General features: G+C 41.8%; 1 protein-coding gene across 2 annotated transcripts; it reads right to left on the reverse strand.

The window, feature by feature from the left end:
- Positions 1 to 465: 465 nt before the first annotated feature.
- On the reverse strand, positions 466 to 20,349 carry col28a2a (collagen, type XXVIII, alpha 2a). 2 transcript variants are annotated; one of them, XM_010890913.3, is made up of 36 exons: positions 20,126 to 20,349; positions 19,680 to 19,856; positions 18,706 to 19,280; positions 18,036 to 18,056; positions 17,883 to 17,942; positions 16,181 to 16,234; positions 15,882 to 15,926; positions 14,904 to 14,930; positions 14,769 to 14,813; positions 14,605 to 14,649; positions 14,279 to 14,332; positions 13,223 to 13,291; positions 13,068 to 13,136; positions 12,789 to 12,857; positions 10,800 to 10,868; positions 9,920 to 9,988; positions 9,758 to 9,826; positions 9,605 to 9,673; positions 9,409 to 9,480; positions 9,245 to 9,313; positions 9,086 to 9,157; positions 8,705 to 8,773; positions 8,449 to 8,517; positions 8,287 to 8,355; positions 7,880 to 7,948; positions 7,719 to 7,787; positions 7,487 to 7,555; positions 3,999 to 4,067; positions 3,529 to 3,609; positions 3,398 to 3,433; positions 3,265 to 3,301; positions 2,590 to 3,147; positions 2,099 to 2,472; positions 1,687 to 1,921; positions 1,338 to 1,529; positions 466 to 1,250 (listed from the first exon to the last, which is right to left on the reverse strand). In XM_010890913.3, the coding sequence occupies exons 2-36, from the start codon at positions 19,846 to 19,848 to the stop codon at positions 1,243 to 1,245; spliced, it is 3,795 nt and encodes a 1,264-aa protein (XP_010889215.1). In that variant the 5' UTR covers positions 19,849 to 19,856; positions 20,126 to 20,349; the 3' UTR covers positions 466 to 1,242. The 2 variants fall into 2 exon arrangements, with proteins under 2 accessions (XP_010889215.1, XP_034153564.1); XM_034297673.1 differs by lacking the exons at positions 9,245 to 9,313; positions 9,409 to 9,480; positions 9,605 to 9,673; positions 9,758 to 9,826.
- Between the last annotated feature and the right edge of the window lie 1,341 nt (positions 20,350 to 21,690).

Here is a 21,690-nt window from a genome sequence, read left to right on the forward strand (position 1 = left end):
TAAGGTAAAAGTATTCTCCTAAAATGTTTGATGAGGTGGGAGAACCCATTTCAAGTAATCTAAGACCATATTTTGGACCATATTTTGATTTGGTTCATAAAAGGTTTGATGGGTGCCAATAACCGTGACACAAGTATTTGAGGAAAATATGTATTCACTGATTTGGAATTTGTTTTGTTTTTTTATAAATTTTACCTCGATTAAGCTAAGTTTTCTCTCACATTTTGAGTGTAAGATCAAGCTGATAACCACTTTTTTTCCCATAGCCATCTTTATGAAGGGAACTTTATAATAATGCATTTCTTGTTCACAGTGTTCTCATCACTATCAATACAGTATCAAAGTATGTACAGTTGGATTTTTCTTTATAATTTATCAGATTTACCTGTTCACTTGACAATGAAGAACAAAAAAACCCTCCACATTTTTATTAATAAACAATAAATACAAACAGGAATATTTATGGTGATTCATATCAAAGTTTTGTTTTTTATTAACAATGATGTACGTACAATTTACAACCATCATGAAAACACTGGAGAAAATGCATAGTAAATTGTATACTGTCAGTTGTAGCCCAAACTTGGCCCAAACTTGACAAATTCATTTATTATACTGAAAATAATTACAGCATCTTAAAAAACAATGTACTTCAAAATGTATTATAGAAGGTAAAAGACAATATGTGTAATATATTCAATGTGAAGCAGCATAATGTACTAATGGCTCAACGGTTTGAGAATTTACTTTGTTGATGCTTTTCTCATGTAAACCTAAAATAACAAAAGCTGTGTTTGAACACATCCCTGTTTTTCAGTGCAGACAAAGCCCTAAGGTAATTTTGAGTAAGAGTGATGTATTGAATGGATTAGTAAATTTGCAATATCATTATAATACGAGTAAGCTAGGACCTCTTTTCAAATGTAATAAAACAGTTACCATAGAATTAATATATTTTCTTCAAATTCAGACTTCCATAAATACATAAAGACTTGTTCATTTACAAAAATGTTCAGATACCCATCCATTTGGAAAAAAGGCAACTTCATGAACTCTACAAGTGGCATGTCCCTTCACAATTCTTTACAACTTCTGAAAAGATAGGGACAGAAAGCTACAAAATAAAGCTATTTCCAATTATATATGCCTGTTGTAAAATACACAATTTTTAGAAATGTCCACTGTTGTTATTGATTCCGTTCCATAGATTGTTCACATGAGTTGATTGATCACCTGCATGTTTCAACCAGCTGTGGAAAAGAGAGAAGTGCATATTAAAAACAATGACAGACAAGAGAGCACTGAGTCTTGCGAATACCACAACCTGTGGGACATACCTGTTCTAGATAGAACACAGATCTTCTTGCATTCATCTTCTGTTTCAAAGCGGTTGGCATTTCCTTCACAGCCTCCATACCAGAACTGTGCACATGAATTGGCATGTTTGTCGTAGTACCACTGGACACTATAATCTCGACAGGTGCCTTGGTCCAAACTCATGTTACAGCTGGGATTGAGTGGGACGGAATCTGACAGAACAACCAAGAAGAAGTATGAAATTCAGATGGTTCCAAAACTTGTAAAGATTCCAGGACAGGAAGAACCCAGCTTCTTTATCTAATACGTATTAACCGAAGGTTTAACTTTTAATCTAGTTGTAAGCATAATGTAGTTAGAAGTCCTGACCTTGGGGGAAAATGGCATTATGAACAGGATTTGATACAGCATGATTTCGACTGGACGATGAAGCTGAACCCGATATTTCAGAGGATGATGATGATTCTGATGATGAGAAACCTGTATTGGAGGGGGAACCTTCCCTCCCAGGCAGGATGGATACGGTTTTATTTACCACAGCCACAGTTCCTACTCGCACGTGGGTGCGTATGTTTAAATCTTCCCCCTCGTCATCTTCCTCCATCTGGATGGTGAGACACACATAGCTTAGCTAACAAACAGTACCTCTTTACTGGTATAATAGCACTGATTATCAGAGCAATTACAATGACTATTAAATTAATAGTTATTAGAATTTTTGTCTCAAATTAATCCTGTATAAAACCTACTTCGTATTATACTATATGTGTTCACTACATACCTGCACTGGCAATGGTCCAGCATTGAGGGGCAGAGCAAAGTTATCTCCTCTGCTTCTGACGTGACTCTGGCTACTGGAGTGTCTAACAGGATTCAGGCTATGATCCTTATGATTGACGTTTGCATTGCCGCTGTCTACTTGTCCATATCTGTTATTCCCTTGTCCAAATCCATTATTTCCTTGTCCAAATCCGTTATTCCCTTGTCCAAATCCGTTATTCCCTTGTTCAAATCCGTTATTCCCTTGTCCATATCTGTTATTCCCTTGTCCATGTCCATTATTCCCATTGATTCCAAAGTTGGTAGCGATGCGATTCAACACCAGGGCTCCATTCTCATCCTCACAGAACTGGCTAACAAGTTTTGACTCCAGAGCTGAAAGACAAAAGGCGAGAATTCACAACCACAGTTAAAGGATAGTGACATATGAGAGAGGCAAAGTTGTCATTACTGTACAACAATGATGTGTTAAGGGACGACTGCGTCATTCACCTGGTAGAGTGTTGAAGTCATCGATAAGGTACATATGTTCACTGTCAGGCTCTGAGGCAATTAGATTGAGCTCGCGGAGGAACTCTTCCTGGGTTGTATCTGAGGTGTTGACAATCCCCAGGGCATACATCTCAATGTTGGCAGCATGAGCCTCCCGCACAGCAATGTCCAGCTTCACAGGCTCCCGTTTGTCTGTCTGTCCATCTGTGATGACAATGGCCACCTTCTTGACCCCCGTGCGGGCACTGTAGAAGGCATCCTGGGTGGCTTTCCGGATGGCAGTGCCAGTGTAGGTGCCCTCACCCATGTAGGGCATTTTTCTGATGGCTTGTTTGATATCCTGCTTGGTCATGTAGCGAGCCAGGTTAAACTCTAGATGGACGTCCAGACTGTACAGGACCAGTCCAATTCTGGTGGCGTTACGTCCGACAGTGGTACGGTCCACTAAGGCTGTAACAAAGTCCTTGATGATTTCAAAGTTTTCCGGACCAACACTCTCTGAGCTGTCGATGACAAATACGAGCTCCATTGGCATCTCCTTGCACTTGACCCCACATCCTGAAAGAATTAGAAGAGTTTTGAAAACCTACTCTGCTAACGTGGTGCCATCTACATATGCCATTGGTTGTAACTGCTCTCCACTCGAAATTACACATTATTATCACATTGTCTTACCACAGATTTCCTTGATCAATTTAATGATGTCTTCTCTCTGCAAGTGATAGGAGAGTATTGCAAATGTATTAATGTCATGAGTGTTTCTACATCCCACCATCAGACATTTTATTTGGAAAGTTTGTGAACTTACTGTAAGCCCTTGTTCGCCCTTTATGCCTGGCTTCCCCTGAGAAACAAGAAAACATTTGAAATCATTGACTGACAATATTTACATACCATGACTGAAATGGTACAGCGAAGGTTTGTGTTTTAAAAACTCACAGCATCGCCAGGAACTCCGGCTTCTCCCATATCCCCATGTACACCCTTCATTCCTCTCTCGCCTTGCAAGCCACGGTCACCCTATGGTTAGGAGATGGGAGCAAGAGGTAGAAGTGCTGCTGTTAGAGACACGATTACTGCATCCGTTAGAATGAGAGCATTCAATTTCAAAGTTCAAGTTCAAAAGGTTTATTTGTCATTTGCAATAACAAGTTACGGCTATGAAATGCTTGGTTTTCCTACTCCTGACAGTGCAGTTAAAAGTAAAAAAGTAACAGTAATTTTTATTATTATAAGATGACACAATCAATCAATCCGTAATAACACTATACAAAAACACACATCAATAATAATAATAACTATACAACTATACAACCATAGTGCAATCTAAAAGTGACAGGTGTGCATGGGACTATGGATGGAAGGGAAAATGGGTTCCCGAGTTGAGCAGCCTCATGTCATTTTCTTACCTTAGCTCCTGGTAGTCCTTCCCCTGGGGGTCCTCTTGGTCCTGTCACACCCTGAGATCCCTGCTCGCCCTGAAAACAATACATGAAATCAAGACGCGTACAAAAAGGGCCCAAATGGGTTCTTAGAGGATTCTACCAAGAACCATTTTCACTTGAAGGCAGAGTTTTACATAAAACCTTTTGTATTCAAAGAACTGTTTATGAAAGGGTTCTTGATAGAAGGCAAGCAGTATAGATCTACATAGAACCCTTCTAAATCTTGATAAGACTTTTAATTGAATATGACAAACAAATAAAATGTCAAAAGAAATTGGACATCATAGTGAATACGGGTAGAGTTGCTAGACGGAAGCCACTCCTGAGTAAAAGGCATATGACATTGCCTGAAGGTCTCGGGGAGCATGAGAAAAAGAGTATCTGATGTGATGAGACCAAAATTTAAATACTAGGCCTGAATGTCAGGCGCTACATCTGGAGAAAATAAGGTACTACTTATCACATGGCTGATACCATCCCTACGGTGAAGTATGGAGGTGGAAGCATCATGCTATTGGGACGCTTCTCAAAGGCAGGGACAATTCACGGATGAAGGTAATCAAATATAACAAAAATCGTAGAAAACTATTAAACCATTTATGCAACTAAAATAAACAACAATGCAAACTTAGTACACCTTTACCATCACGTAAAACGGCAAAAATTACATCAGGTGCAGCAAATGTGCAAATTATTAGAAAATCATTAGAGATTTACTTGACAACGTCCAGCATTCCATAATGATTAGAAACTTTGACTGGTTTGATTTTAACAATATGGATGTGTGTTAACATCAGAAATCTTATCTAATGACATAAGAATGATAATTGATGCCCATGAGTCTGGGAGGGGTTAGAAAGCCTTTTACAAGCAATGGATCATCTACAAATCTGGAACAATTCCTGACCACTAACAATCTACATAGGACAGGTCATCCCACCAATGCTCATAACTGAACAATGCTCATAAAATAATCTAAGAACCTCACGGCAACATGAAGGAATTTACAGGCCTCTCTTGCAACTATCAATGTCAAAATGTATAAGTCAAATGTCAGAAAGACTCTGGATAAACTTGGCCTACATGGGAACTCAAGAAGTTAGATGCCTCTGCTCTCAAAAAAGAATATCAACAAATGAATGATTTGTGCCTGACAGCATCTGTGTAAAGACCAAAATTACTGGAACAATGTGCTCTGGACAGATAAGTCCAAGGTGGAGATGTTTGGCCACAAAGCCACGTTTGGTGAAAAAGAAACACTTCTTTTGAAGAGAAGAACCTCATTATCAACTGTAAGGAACTGTTTACAATTGTGGCATTATGTTTTGAGGTTGATTTGCTGCCTCAGGACCTGGCAAATTTGCCATCAGTGAGTCAACCATGAATTCCATACTGTACCAGAGAATTTTAGATTTATTTTTTGAATGTGAGGCCATCTGCCAAAAAGCTGACAGAACAACCAAGAAGAAGTATGAAATTCAGATGGTTCCAAAACTTGTAAAGATTCCAGGACAGGAAGAACCCAGCTTCTTTATCTAATACGTATTAACCGAAGGTTTAACTTTTAATCTAGTTGTAAGCATAATGTAGTTAGAAGTCCTGACCTTGGGGGAAAATGGCATTATGAACAGGATTTGATACAGCATGATTTCGACTGGACGATGAAGCTGAACCCGATATTTCAGAGGATGATGATGATTCTGATGATGAGAAACCTGTATTGGAGGGGGAACCTTCCCTCCCAGGCAGGATGGATACGGTTTTATTTACCACAGCCACAGTTCCTACTCGCACGTGGGTGCGTATGTTTAAATCTTCCCCCTCGTCATCTTCCTCCATCTGGATGGTGAGACACACATAGCTTAGCTAACAAACAGTACCTCTTTACTGGTATAATAGCACTGATTATCAGAGCAATTACAATGACTATTAAATTAATAGTTATTAGAATTTTTGTCTCAAATTAATCCTGTATAAAACCTACTTCGTATTATACTATATGTGTTCACTACATACCTGCACTGGCAATGGTCCAGCATTGAGGGGCAGAGCAAAGTTATCTCCTCTGCTTCTGACGTGACTCTGGCTACTGGAGTGTCTAACAGGATTCAGGCTATGATCCTTATGATTGACGTTTGCATTGCCGCTGTCTACTTGTCCATATCTGTTATTCCCTTGTCCAAATCCATTATTTCCTTGTCCAAATCCGTTATTCCCTTGTCCAAATCCGTTATTCCCGTTATTCCCTTGTTCAATGACATAAGAATGATAATTGATGCCCATGAGTCTGGGAGGGGTTAGAAAGCCTTTTACAAGCAATGGATCATCTACAAATCTGGAACAATTCCTGACCACTAACAATCTACATAGGACAGGTCATCCCACCAATGCTCATAACTGAACAATGCTCATAAAATAATCTAAGAACCTCAGGGCAACATGAAGGAATTTACAGGCCTCTCTTGCAACTATCAATGTCAAAATGTATAAGTCAAATGTCAGAAAGACTCTGGATAAACTTGGCCTACATGGGAACTCAAGAAGTTAGATGCCTCTGCTCTCAAAAAAGAATATCAACAAATGAATGATTTGTGCCTGACAGCATCTGTGTAAAGACCAAAATTACTGGAACAATGTGCTCTGGACAGATAAGTCCAAGGTGGAGATGTTTGGCCACAAAGCCACGTTTGGTGAAAAAGAAACACTTCTTTTGAAGAGAAGAACCTCATTATCAACTGTAAGGAACTGTTTACAATTGTGGCATTATGTTTTGAGGTTGATTTGCTGCCTCAGGACCTGGCAAATTTGCCATCAGTGAGTCAACCATGAATTCCATACTGTACCAGAGAATTTTAGATTTATTTTTTGAATGTGAGGCCATCTGCCAAAAAGCTGGAGTTGAACTGAACATGTTCTTTGCCACAGGGCAATTATCCAAAACACACAAGCAAAGCTAAAACAGAATGGCTCAAAAACAAGAAATGGAAAGTTATGGAATAGTGCCCACATTTCAATCCTATCGAAGTTCTGTGGGGGATGTGAAGCTAGCATTGCATGCAAGAAAGCTCTCGAACACAACACAGTTAAATCAATACTGTGAAGAAAGAAAAATCCCTTCCATCAATATAAGAGACTAACAGACAGTTGGCTACTTTAAGTTATTTCAGCCAAAGAAGGCAACACCAGCTACTGAAGTACTAATTTATTCTGCACTATGAAAATGCAATTGCAAAGTATGTTTCAGCATTATTTTTAAATTAGGTGTCATTTTTAAATTACCTTTAATTGTCAACAATGCTGAAGTGTACATTACATATCCATATATGTTCAAATTGGTGTACTTACATTTTCAAATGACTGAGATTGTCATTTAATAAGGCCAGACACCTGCATGTGTGCTTCATTTCATAGGAGTTGTTGGTCAATGATCAGGAGTAAACTGTCGAACATACCTTGGGGCCCTGCAGACCTTCCCCTGGGGGCCCTATTGGACCAGGAAGTCCTGGTCGTCCAGTGTTTCCCTGAAAACCAATGATGTTAGTGTTATGACTGGGGACAGACAGGCTACAGACCAAGTAAATCATTATTCCTATCACAGCGGAACCAACGAGTTAAGGTATGTCACCAATTTTCTCAGACTGTATGGATTTTATGTAGTGTCAGAGATTAATAGCAGCTTTATACCGGTGGTCCTTGCACACCCTCTCCTGTTGGGCCTGGCAAACCTGGCAACCCTCTGAAGCCAATGTCTCCCTGGGACAGACAGATTTAGAAGACCATACAACACACAGTACACATTCATATCCTTGTGCTCATGCATAGAAATATGTGGGACAGATAAGTACCTTAGGTCCTGGGATGCCAACCCCCTCAGGGCCAGGTTCTCCCTGCAGCCCTGGAAACCCTGGGGGACCCTGAAAAAGGAACAGGGAACAATTCAAACTTCATGAGACACTGAGCTTTACTAAACAACAGCAATCTGTAATTACACTCTTAGAAATGGGGTTCCAAAAGTATTCTTAGTCTGTCCCCATAGGAGTACACTTCATGGTTCCAGGAAAAAAACAAGTAGATCACTTTTGGGTTCCGTGTAGAATCCTCTGAGGAAAAGGTTCTATATTAAACCAAATTAGGTTATGAATTCAACCAAAGATGATTCTTAAGAGGGTTCTCAGCTGAAGAACCTTTTTGGAATCCTTTTTTTTTAAGAGTGTAGGACACAGAGACGAGTTTGCAGGTTTGTACTACTCACCACAGGACCAGGAAAACCTTCACCTTTGGGTCCAAACTGCCCCGGTGGACCAGGATTACCACGGTCACCCTGATACAAAACAGTTTTCAAAGGGTGATCCTAAAAATGTCATATCATGGTCATTTCCCACACATTTTCTTTGTTTTGCAATGCAGCACTCACCTTTGGTCCAGGCAGCCCATAGCCTGTCTCTCCAATAGGCCCAGAGGGACCAGCTGGGCCTAGATCACCCTGAGACACAGAGAGGGAGTTTGATAAGGACCTCATAAAGCTGTTTATCAGCCAGGAAACGATGATGGAATTGACTGTGTGTAACACTATTCCTTACTGCAGGCAGGTAAGAGGGCTGACAAATGTGAACAAGACATGTCAAGACCTGCATTTACAAACCCTGTGTCTACCGATGTGTAATTCTTACCTTAGGGCCTGCAATGGCACGCCCCGGTAGTCCTGGCATGCCCAGTCGGCCCGGTGTACCAGGCTCGCCCTGAAAGAAGAATGGGTAAGAATTTCACTCAAACTACACAAACGCTCCATTTTATCCAAACTCTCCTAACAACCTGCAGAGACTATTGGATCACGTGTGTTGAGCTCAAGCTGTTGGCTTAGTAATCAGCCACAAAAAATATGCACTTTTTACAGAAGGAAGGTTTGATGGTTGGTTGGAAATAGCCTACATTGTCCCGCCCCATGTTTACTGAATGGCTAATGATTGCAGTCAGAGATAACATCCCTCAATCTGCCCCAGTGATGGTCAGAATGCGTTCGCTCTCAGCAAGTGTTGTTGTGTTCTCCTGACCTTTGCTCCTGAGGGTCCGGTTATGCCAGGAGGTCCATGTAGCCCACGAATGCCCCTCTGACCCTGGTCTCCCTGAAAAAGAGTGGGGCACAGAGTGTTTACACAAGCCCCTCTTGGTGCTTCCTGGTTGGGCTGATGACGGTGGAGGTGACACCCTACCTTCTCCCCCTGGATGCCGATCCCTGCTGACCCTTCAGGCCCTCTCTGACCAGGAACACCCGACTCACCCTGGTCAAGGGACAAGGGAGATGAGAAAAAACATTTTACATTGGCCTATTCCTTTTGGTTGTGGTAGAAGTGGGATTAAGGCAAAAATAACACACCTTCTGTCCGGGAGCCCCATCCTCTCCTGGAAGACCAGGTATGCCCCCAAGGCCAGAGGCACCAGGCTCACCCTTCAAAGGAAAACCACATTTATAATAAAACGGTATATTATAAGTATACCAGGCTTACAGTATATTTAATATATGTTTTTTTAAAATCCATTTCTTTGGCGGGGGGGGGGGGGGGGGGTGTTACCTTTGCTCCTGGCTCACCAATACCTCTCTCCCCTGTAGCTCCAAGCTCTCCAGGTAAACCTTGATCACCCTGGAAAGAAACAGTTTTTGAGGAAGAATGACAACAGAAAATACAGGTCATTTGGCCTGGTCTTTATATTTGAGTAACGCTAACCTTAGCTCCTGGTAAGCCCTCCCCCGGGGGCCCTCTGCCTCCAGGTGGACCTCTGGGACCCTCCACTCCCTGGGACATAGAAATCACAATCATGTCAATGTGTGTGTGTGTGTGTGTGTGTGTGAGGTGTAATTCCAAGTTGCACTTTGCCACACAGCTCACCTTCTCCCCCTGGATGCCTGCTCCTGTAAGTCCTGTGAGGCCTGGATGACCTGGAGACCCAAACTCACCCTGAGGTCAAACATAGGGAGGGGTCAGGACCTTCATGAGTGTATCTATCAAGTCCCTAACAAGCTGATGGGTACTAAAAGCATCACCTGGCTGAGTATCTACATAACTGCCTTCCTCAAATTAGATCTGATGACCTGCGTGCTGTATATTCTGACAACAGAGAGCCAAAATCTCTAATCCCCGGTAAAATAAGGTTTCATTTCAGTGCTAAACCGAGGTTAGGAACTGTATAAGGGGTGGGCAAACTAAGGCCTGCGGTAGGTAATAAAAGTTTTGAGGGGAAGTAAAACATAACTCACCAGCCCATTCCTATACATCTGAATTTGAATTATTTAGACATTATAATGGACCTACTGTATAATTGTTTTAATTATTGCCCTTTTCTGACCTGCATATCATTCATGATTACCAAATTACACAAACAATGTGGCCCGCCACTGAATTTCAAAATCCTGATGTAGCCCCCAAGCCAAAGAGTTTTTCCTCCCCTGCCCTATATAATGAATGCACCATCACAGCTTGGTTGTTTTCTGAATGCTAAAACAGGATGTGCAGAGGGTATCGCACTTTCAACATTTTCACTTTCCCACAGTAAATAGAGTCTTATCGCCCTCCCAGCTGCCCCTCTCCTCCCAGCTGCCCCTCTCCTCCCAGCTGCCCCTCTCCTCCCAGCTGCCCCTCTCCTCCCGGCGGAGCACTCCAAGGTGACCTCAGAGGGAGGTTCTGAGGCGGATTTCTAAATTAACTTGGTTGTGTCTTTTGTTGGGCAAACATGGAATGATGTCATGGATGTCGTTATTTACAGCCCCACCTTCTCTCCTTTGATTCCTGCCCCCGTCTGTCCTCTGGGCCCCCTCGGTCCGGCCAAGCCCCGGTCTCCCTGCCCAACAAAAGACAGGTCATCACCCCTCTGTCCTCATCACACATTCAGCTCCCACTGGTTCACACATCTGCTGCACCACTCTCATTGTTCTCAGTAGTGTGGGGAGGAATCGGTTTGCACGTTTATGTCTTGTTAGTAGTATGACAGGGTCCCGCGTGAGTTATGTCACTCCCAAATGCGTCATTCACTTCGGAATCCGTTATCCTCTGAGAAGTGAGGCTTGGCCTTCTTAAACTTGGCAGAGGGAGAGGACGGTAAGGGAAACTATGTTTATTTCTTCAGCAACAGTTTAAAATAACGAAATGCAGACACAAAGATTGGAAAAAATTAATTGATGTTGAGGGTTGACTCCTCCTACAGAACTGCCCTGACACCTTTTGGGGAGGGGGTTGGGCTTTCACAAGAAGGCCAATAAGTCTGGCAGAGTTAAGACAAATGTTTGTTTGCCTCAGGACATTGTGAGCGTTACCTTGTTTTTCCACAGTCAGCTTACTATAACAAAATCAAACAGAGCAACCACTCCCACCCTTTTACAGTTCCACTATTTTATTTGCTCACAGGTTCTCACTGAAACTAGGAAACTGTGTGGGGTAAACAGACTGAAGGAGGTATTTCATTGGTAAATACTTTTTTTCATTATATGGTTTATTAACATATATCAATACTGGGTTTCTACTTGTTATGATGATAGTATGACAAAAATGTCATTTAATATGAACCCCTGTGCTGTCTTAAAACCAAGATACCAAGGTTTTTATAGTGTAATTCTTTTTGCCTATTTGCATCCCTTAAGTTCCATGTAAATCCAAGTACTCTCCATGACAATGTCATGTTTGAACAGTCTACATATATAAGATATTATCTAAGTCGCTCCACAAGTTGCAACATGGAGAAATGACTTTGTTTTTACAGGGTCTGCACACCCATATGAATGGGAAACTCTTGACTGAGCATTTCAGCTGTGAGTAGATTGCTTTGGAGAAGAGCAGGACCTGGCATTTAGTGCAGCCACTAAATGTACTCAGAAACATCTTTAAAGGGTTATTTGACTGTTCCAGTTGTGGAAACCTCTGAAGGACCCTTTTCGGGTCCTTCAAAGTAGAACCATTTTGGTTCAAGGTAGAACCTTTTCAAGTTCCATGTTCACAGAGGATCCTATAGAACCCAAAATAGTTGTAAATGAAACTCAAAAGGATCTGAGCATGTGAGTTGAAGAAAACCGAAATTTTACAATGAAAATCGGTCCGATTTTATGAGTAGTCGGGAAGCCCTACAGGTGGTGCAAATTGGCCAGTAAAGCTCATGGAGGGGGAGGCATCGTCAAAAGAGTTTCCTGGTCTCATTGCGCTCTAGCAACTCCCTCAGGCGACTTGGCGCCTTCAAAACTAACTGAGATGTCAGGTTGTTGAGTGTGACCTCACACGCGTTGACCCACGTGACTGTAAGGGCACGGCTGGGATGTCTTGAAATGCTGGCTGCATTCTTCCAACTAGCATTTCAAGACATCCGAGCCGTGCCCTTACACTGCAATCAGACAGGGCCCTAGATAAAACAGGATATAACGACATTGGTAAAATAAGAAAAAGGGGGTAAAAGACATGAAACATTAAAATTAGTCCAATTGTGCTTTCATACTTTTTTCATACATATTTTTATATGCCTGCAATCCTGTCTTTGTCCAAATAAAATGATGGCCGTCTTCAGCATCCCCTGGCTGTAGTCTAACCAATAAGTGGACAAGCCATCTGATTCATGGCAATTCTGTTCATGGTCTTTTTGGTAAACATTCTGGCTGCTCTGTGCTAACACACATGGCTAGAGGGAATGGAGGATAACATCGAATGAACGTGTGATCATTCCACGGTCACTCAGTCACTCAGATTGTGTCTCTGTTGTATGTGTCTGTTGTGAACATACCTTTGCACCAGGGAGCCCCTCGCCTTGGGGACCTTTCTCACCTTGAACACCTGGTGGCCCTTGAGGCCCCTGTAAAATAAACCATTGTAATAATTTTACTAACGCTGCATCTGATGACGATACCTTAGAACAACAGGTCTCGTTCCAGCTGAATTTGTGAGCTTCGATGCACTGTATCACTCCCAAAGTTTTAAAACATTGATAAAGACAAACTACTTAATGTGGTATGCAACAGTAAAATACTATTTGGGGGGGGTGGTGGGGTGTCTGTCCACTCACTGGTTGGCCTGGTTCCCCTAACCCTGGTGGGCCAAGTGGTCCTGGTCTTCCTTGGAGTCCCAGTTCACCCTGCAGAGAGGACATACACGCTGAGGTGCTACAGGTGAAATAAAACATTAGACAGCACAGTCACACAAACAAAAATTGACAAAGACCTTTGGTCCAGGAAGTCCAGTTCCAGTTTCTCCCTGAATTCCGGGTGGGCCGACTGGACCTCGGTCACCCTGTGATTACAGACACAAGGGACATAGATATTAAGATGGGAGATGCGGAATGTTTTTGTCCTAATATTGCACAGAAAATCCTTGCACAGAGGTTCTTTGTGAAGTAGGAAAAATAAAAATACTCATATCAGCGCTTACATTTTAAAAGGTGTGTATTACTCAAAGAGGTTTTATAAATCAAGCTTTTATTTGAACTTTATGGTACAGGAAAGGGGGCTGACATCTGTCCTATATTTGAACCCTATAAATAAAATGCACCTCCTGAAGCCAAACGACTGCAGGCGACTGCAGACTGACTGATCTACAAATCACCTTGCATCATTAACAACAACAATAAAATGTAAACCAGTAAAACAGCAGAAAGGACATTGCTTGTTACTGGCACATGTTTATAAAATATGCAATTACCTCATTATTACCAGTTGATAACATCTAGGCTACTTTAAAACAAGGAACTCATTAAATGAGGCATACAAACTACGATAAAGGGTACAGTCTATCTAAAATCTGATCTTCTAGAAACCTTATCACCGGTTAATTAACCTTTAAGGCTTGACAGGGTAGGGTTTATGGCCAATATACCACGGCTGAGAGCTGTTCTTAGACACAACGCATAGCAGAGTGCCTGGAGACAGCGCTTAGCCGTGGTATATTGGCCATACATCACAAAAGAGCCTAGACAATCCCTACAAATGAAACACTGGTAAGGAAATTGACAATGGTCTAAGTCGTTCCTAATGTATTGAGAAACAGGAGCCATGTCAATAGCTGAACCAATGTATGGTTTTCAAAACCATCTTAATTCCTAAGCTGGTGAATTAATGTAGAGGAAGACACTGGCACTGGGCCAATGGTGAGACACATGCCCTTCAACTCCCAGTTAGTGGGATGGCTGACAAGGATCTCTCTTTTAAAGTTCTATTACAAGGAAGTCTGCAGGTCGCAGCGGATGTGAGTGACGAGGTAAGTATGAGGTGTCTCACTAACCTTCTTTCCCTGAGGGCCCTCAGGTCCAATGTCCCCCTGTGGTCCAGGTAAACCCTGGAGAGGAACAAAGAGCGGTCCTTTTTAAGGAACATGTCTGCTGTGCCGGAGGACACGATTCACATCTGGATATAAAGGCTAAATTGAAACTGACGCTAAATTACTGGGAAACTAAAGACATTGTATATTACAGACATCAACCACATGATGTGTATGTGTTTTTGGATGGGTGGGGAGGTAGGCATGGGGATTACTGAAGGAATTTACAAAAGAATGACACTTTGATCTAAATAGGAGCCCTCTGTGGGTACATGTCTTCGTTAACTCACCTGGAGCCCTCTGATTCCTCTGGTGCCTACAGGTCCCTCAGGTCCCTGGGAGTGGACATTCAATGACATAGTAAATACAGGTACTCCTGAAATCAGCCAGTAGCACGACCAATACAAGAAAAGCCTGGCACAGAGAGTGGATGGGGAGGACAGTTCATACACACCCTGTCTCCTTTTATTCCTGGGGTGCCACACTCGCCCCTGTCGCCCTGTGTAATGGAAAGACATACGTCATATGAGATGAATGTACTTCAGCTTCCAAATATCATAAAATATGAATGATAACTTGAATGACACACCATCTCTCCTTTGTAACCAGCTTTTCCCTGCAAATAAATACATTTTAAAAAGTTAGATTGGGGGGCAAGAGTGGTACATACATACATAAGACACTATTTATCGACATACAATCAGGTTTCAATGTTTTTGGCACCCCTGATGAAGGTGAGCAAAAATGATGGTTTCAAAAAGCATAAAAATTATTAGCTATAATATATACTCCGCAAAATGAGAACAAGTCAATCTTGTGGAGAAAAAAAAAATTGAAAATGTTTTAAGAGATTTTTAACCCCCTATTTGTAGATTCAACGGTAACCAAAGAATGTGAAATTTATATTATATATTTCATGTATTCTCTGGGTTACTGTGTTGCTGAAAGATTCACTTTCAGACAAGTTTTAGTCTCCTGGTACTCCTGAGGCAACCAGAAATGTCATGGTACGGGATACAAGTTCAAGTTCATGCCGTGTTGACCTTAACAAGAGCCCCAGGAGTTAGAGGAAGCAAAAATAGCCGCATTACATCAAAATCTCTTGACAATCCCACCACTGTTGTTCGTGACCAAGGAGCTCAATTATAAACTCATCATAGAATTAACGCCTGTAAGTTATGCAACTGCATAGACACTTGGATTTAAGCTGGAACTATGGTCAGATAACATGGGTTATACATCAAGAGCACCTCAGTTTCCTTTAGATACTTATTTTATTAATATTAATAATATATTTCACATATATTAAAACTTTTTTAATAAATAAATACAGCTCTGGAAAAAATTAAGAGACCACTGCACATTCTTCTTTCCTTTCCAAAAAAGTTGGAAAGGAAGGTTTTGGAAAGGAAAGAAAAAGGTGTAGTGGTCTCTTAATATTTTCTGGAGCTGTATATGTATCTCAGTATTTTATTTTCTAAACATTTTTTCATCTTTACCAAGGGTCCCAATAATTCTGGACCTGAAATGATGTAGAACTTAGCTATCTCCACAGTGTAACACTCACCTCTATGCCGTCCCGACCTGGAAGTCCACTCAGTCCCCCCTCTCCCTAAAAGGAAAGGAGAAGAGACATCAATAAGTTGTACACAGCACACACAAGCCATTTCAAAGTTCAAAGTTCAAAAGGTTTATTTGTCATTTGCAATAACAAGTAACGGCAATGAAATGCTTCGTTTTCCATTTGATTTAGGTTACTTATATTACAAATACATGTCCATACAATAAACCTCAATAGAAATGTTCTGTATGTAAAAGAGAACAGGTAGGTAAATTAATATAATAGAATGTTAACAAATCATAGACCTTATTTCCTTTAAGACCAGGGATTCCGTCATCTCCTGGCCGACCCTTTTTCCCCTATGACCGGAAAAACAACAAGAGATATGTTTTACTCACTTTAAAACAAAACCACATTATTGAAAGGTCACTATCCTATGCAATACTACCTGCATAGTTCTCCTGAGGGTGCCAGCATTGTTAGCTCATTAGAGGGGGTAAAATAACCTAAGGACCCAAGCTTTGCATGACTATGTCCATGTACTGGGGTGTATCATGGCAGAAGTCAATGATGGACATGTTGCTGCCTGGCCAAAAGGTGAGAGGTGAGGTTTCTCTCTGGCACCTGGACAGTGTGGGGTGGTTGCAATCTGCGGCAAATCACTGGTTTAAACTAATAAGAGTAATTACGAGCGCCTTTAAGTCTCAGTGTAAGAATGTCAGGAATCTCCCTTTAGAGAAAGCACCTGGTTAATGATCATGCAGTTGTCCGTCAGTATGAGTCTGTCAGATGTTGAGGACCAAACGGCGGTGATGATTCCAGAGGGGGGCCTTCAGTCTGTTCTGATGATGTTGAAAGTCACATATCTAATCTCAAAGCGTAGGACATTCTTTCTGACTCCCTGACAATGGTGGTAGTAAGTGCTATGTACAGCGTCAAAGGTCCTGTTTTATTGGAATTGAGGCCTTCAAAAGGTGGCCCCGGTTTTCATGGAGGATATCTTATAAGGGAAGGGAAATGTGCAAATTGCCGAGACAGGCAATGCAAAAATAACATCTGGCTTAAATATAAATTGGTGAAAAGATTGCAAAATGTAGTTTTTTTCCTGTGGCATTTTTAATTATTTTCATTATGCTGGTAATAAAGACTTGACAATAACATTGTTCTCTGACCACAGGGTGTTTAAAAAAAATCCAGGCAAACCCAAGCACTCTCAAAAACCCAGGCATTTAATGTACCAACCAAAGCACAAGCATGTTAGCTTCCTCTGTAGATAATGTGATGGATTACATCCCCTTCAGGTATTCATTCTTAACTTCCAAAGGAGCATTCTTCAATTTCAATGGAAAGTGTTCTTCCACGTGCAGGGCCGTAGCTAATGCAGGGAATGGTGGGTATGATTCACAGGGCCCTGCCAAGCCAGGGCCCACTGATCCTAATAATATCAATATCATATATAAGTGAGGGGGCCCAGACATATATCTTTGCAGGGGCCTCAGGATTCCTGGCGCCGGCCCTCTCTACGGGGATCTATTTGGAAAGGGAAAGCATTGTCCCAAGGTCATCTTATCCTATGTTAGTGACTGAACTGAGTAAAATATTTGTCATCTTTTGATTTTAGCAAAATCTAAATATTACAAGGTGTGGCATCGAATGAAGCTTTCTTTCTGTCAATTGATCATTAACAAGCACTTCTCCATTACATCCTGTCTACTCTATACCAGCCAATTTCATTACATGCCACGTTCCTTAAGTAATCTAGCTAGCTAGCTACTGTAGTTGCATTATTTTATCACAATAAACACAGTTTAACCGGACAGTTAAGGGATGATGTTCTGGAAGATTCCTATCTGCCGGATTAAGCCAGTGCAATTCGTCCGGGGAAGTGTATTAATGGGTAGTGAAGGCCATGTCTGTGTGCCACCAAAACGTACACACATTTTATGTGTAGAAGTGTATGGGTACAAAATGTAAAATGAGGAAACAAACAAATGTAAAAGTACTTACGGCTGGGCCACTAAGCCCTCTTTCGCCCTTCTCACAGGCACATCGTTGGGCCAGGGGACACTTAAAATGGCAAGACAAGGTTTCAGATTCAACCAGCTTTATATAACCATGTCAAAAAAATATCCAGATGTATTAATGCATGTTAGCACCTACCCCTTCATCAGCCAGGTCAGTCTGCATAGAAATAGACAGCACAGTGACAACCATTAAAGACCACCATAGACCATCCAAAACATATAGTCACATCATGTACATTTACCAATAGATTACACAGACATGACTAATACACAAGCATAATGTATCGTAGGAATGCTTCACCTCTTCATACACTATTTAAACCTATAATCCTCCAAACTAGACTTCAACAAGCCTGCACTGTGAGTTCAGGTGAATCGGGGAGGGGTTGGGGGCTGGGTGTTGACGTGCCAAGATCTGTTTTGCTGTGTTGCCACTTGAAAGAAATATAATGAGTAGAATTGCCCTCCTATTTTCCATGAGTCAATAGACCAATACTGGGAACACAGTCAAGGTAAAGCCCATGGGACATGCACTCAAAGCATGAAGATGGTAAGCAGCTCTTCTATTGAAAAATGTAATACAGTTGTTTATTTAACAAAAATCCTATCACCAATAGCCATTCATTATCTTGCTAGTCTCTTGCATTTTATACACACAAATTGTGGAATACTGTTAATTCAGGCTCTAACCTGTATACTACTTTCTACTACAAATCGGATTGTATGTAAATCCTAACTTTGTCTTAAATCATAACTTCGTCATGACCCAACAAACCTAGAAGTAATGTAAGGCAGACTATACTCACAATTTCTGTGAGGACTTTCTCGACAATGTCAGTATCCTGAAGGTTGTGGAGGTATCGGGAGGCCGGAGAGCTGGCCAACAGACGCAGCTGGGCCACGTTGGCCGGCTCATTGGCTTTCCGGGTGATGCCCACCGTGAAGAACTTCACACCCTGGTTCTTGGCGTCGGCGGTAGCTGAGAAGATGTCCGGGTTCCTCGGGTGGGAAATGCCGTCAGTGAGCAGCACGGCGACCCTAATGCCGCCCGGGCTGGACTCCTCCAGGTAGATCTGGGTCATGTTGGTTATGGCGTAGGTGGTATAGGTGCCATGGCCGATGTAGATGATGGGGGCGATGAGGGACTTGAAGTTCTCCGTACCTTTCCACTGTTTAAAGGTCTGCTCGATGATGACGTGACTACTGTACTGAAGCAGGGCCACCTTCCAGCTCAGCCTGCGGCCCGTCTGCAGGCGCACAGCCCGGAGCCTGTCCACCACGTCGATCGCAAAGCGTTTTTCCTGCTCGTGGTTCTCCTTGGCACTCTCAGAGCTGTCCAGCAGAAAGGAAAGCTCCAGACTGCAGTCTTCATCTAAAATGGCTGTATTCATTTGAAGGTTTGTCAGAAATGCCACTACAACCAAGAGGCTATTCTGCTGAACGTGTCGATGAGCTATGAATAACTATTTGTAGGTGTCACTAGAGCATTGTTTTGAGTTACCTTTGAGTGCAATTGTTTAAAAGTATGTGAAGTCAGAATGCCCAAAACCCTACCTATCACATGGGCAAAAAGACCCCTGTAAATCATTTTAAGGACATACAGTAGACCCAAAAATGCCTTAGGATATCAACACACAGGGAACATAGCAGGTACAGTAAATCAAAGTACCTCCACTCTTAAAATAGATGTCTATCTACTTTCTGTACCTGTGGTGTAAATGTAACAACTTTGATCCCTGAATTACGATCACATACATGGGGTGTAACAAAACATGGTTACCTTGACCATTATGTGGTTGGCCATTCGTTAAAGAGGCTGCAGCAGCTTGCGGTCGGACTCCATTGCCTCTTGCTCTCTTGTTCTCTGTTCTTACTTCACGGTAGTCCTGAGCCAAGACAACAAACCACCCTGCTCCCATCAGGAGCCAGGTCACACTCTGGAACAGCATTGTCCCTCCTGCAGAAAGTGGGACAACCAAGAATCAACCAAGAAGATGTTGACATTTTAATCAAACCTAAATGATGTCTATCAAATGACCCAATATACAATGTTGACTTTATCAACTTGAAGTATTTGGAAGGGTATATTACGCACGACATTTAACTTGTCAGGTTGTTCTAAAATAAAGTAGCACTTGTTCTTTCAATCAAAAATGGTATGATTTTTTAAAAATCTACCTATTTTATTTCTTCCTTTTGATTACTGAGCAAAACTCATAGACTCACAATTCAAAGCCTTTTGTGTGCTGCAGATCCAGGTATCCTTGTCCAAAGACGAGGTTTGTGCCAGGCGTTGGAGAAGAGCAGTAGCGATGGAAGGTTCCAGTTAGCTCCCTGAGTGTGTTGCAGTAGTTAGAACAGTGATAGCCATCCTGAGACCAAATGTGTCTCTGAGCCCCTGAGTCTCTCCCTCCACCTTTATAAAAGAGGAGGGAACTCCAGACCCTTAAAGACCCCGTCGAGGCTCTCACACCCAACCCTCAGGGCAGAGTAGAACGGGGTTGGCTTTCTGCACTCAAAAGTTGTTGAGACAATAAAGATGCCTCCAAGTATTGTGTAACTTTTGATCTGGCTGTACATTTTTATAAGTATTGTATGTGAGTAAGTAATCTGAATACATCCATTTCCTATGGTTTACCATGACAGAACTGGGTGTAAAAAGGTGCATTTCTATCCCTGAAATGTAACTCAATATTTCCCATCTTAAATTAGAGTCTAAGGGAAAACTGAGGCATGTTTTTGTCTTAAATAACAAAGCTTTCCCTCTTACATACCAGAGGACACTACAGGGGTTGTCATGCAATCAGAGTTTAGTGCATTGGGCTCCTCTGAACCTCTTTATTGTTGTGTGTGATGGATGCCTTTGTCCTACGGTACTCAATGGGTTAAGGAATCTTTGTAGACAAGAAACTTGCAAGTTGTTTTTATAGATGTTAGAGATTATTACAGATGATTGCTTGTACGTGAGGAATTTCAGAAATACCTGTCTTCTTCCCCTAAAAGAGAAAATGTTTGCATTGTCAGTTCTTGCTGATTTTTTTTTTCTTCATTTCAGCAGAGCTACACTTTGTGTAATGAGCCGTAGGGAACCAGGGATACGTAAACAATGGTTAATAGCACCGTCAACCTTTAGTGACCAGGGCGTGGAGTATAAGCCTAGAGATGAATTCACAAACAGAATTTGCACATAATATTAAGGTTGGAAGACAGAAATATAAGGATGTGTGAACAGAGTTCCTGTTTTGCTGTAGAAGGGTGTACAATATTAGTCAAGGACGGATTCAAAGAATTGTAGGTCTGTATCGGTTTGATGAATTGTGACCAACGTATGTGCTTTATGTTCTGTGTTACTATGTGGCCAAGACTGGTCGTAACACAAAGGGCTGAACAGGGCAATCGAGATCACAACTTTTAGAAGTGTTTTCACATACTTAATTAAGATCACAACTTTTAGAAGTATTTTCACATACTTTGTTTGATAGTTAGCTGTTATCCTTAGTGTGCTGCCTTATCTACCTAAACAATAGTAAGAGATGACCATTTGACTGAACTCTAGCAGTGGGTGACCCTTAACCTTGGTGCCTGTATGATGCCGGAGTAGAATCTGGTCTTGCGCAGGCTGGTTGGGGATTCATACAGCTCTACACCAGCTGTGCTCTGGGCCTATTTATTCTGAACCTGCAGGCAGAATGTAACCAGAGGAGAACTGACACTCAGGAATGTTGCACTGACTAAAGGCTTGGCACTCCCAAGGCACCCCTCAACAGACAAAGGCTGAGTTGACAATCTGT

The sequence above is a fragment of the Esox lucius genome, chromosome 16, assembly GCF_011004845.1.
Source record: "Esox lucius isolate fEsoLuc1 chromosome 16, fEsoLuc1.pri, whole genome shotgun sequence".
Classification (NCBI taxonomy): Eukaryota; Metazoa; Chordata; class Actinopteri; order Esociformes; family Esocidae; genus Esox; species Esox lucius.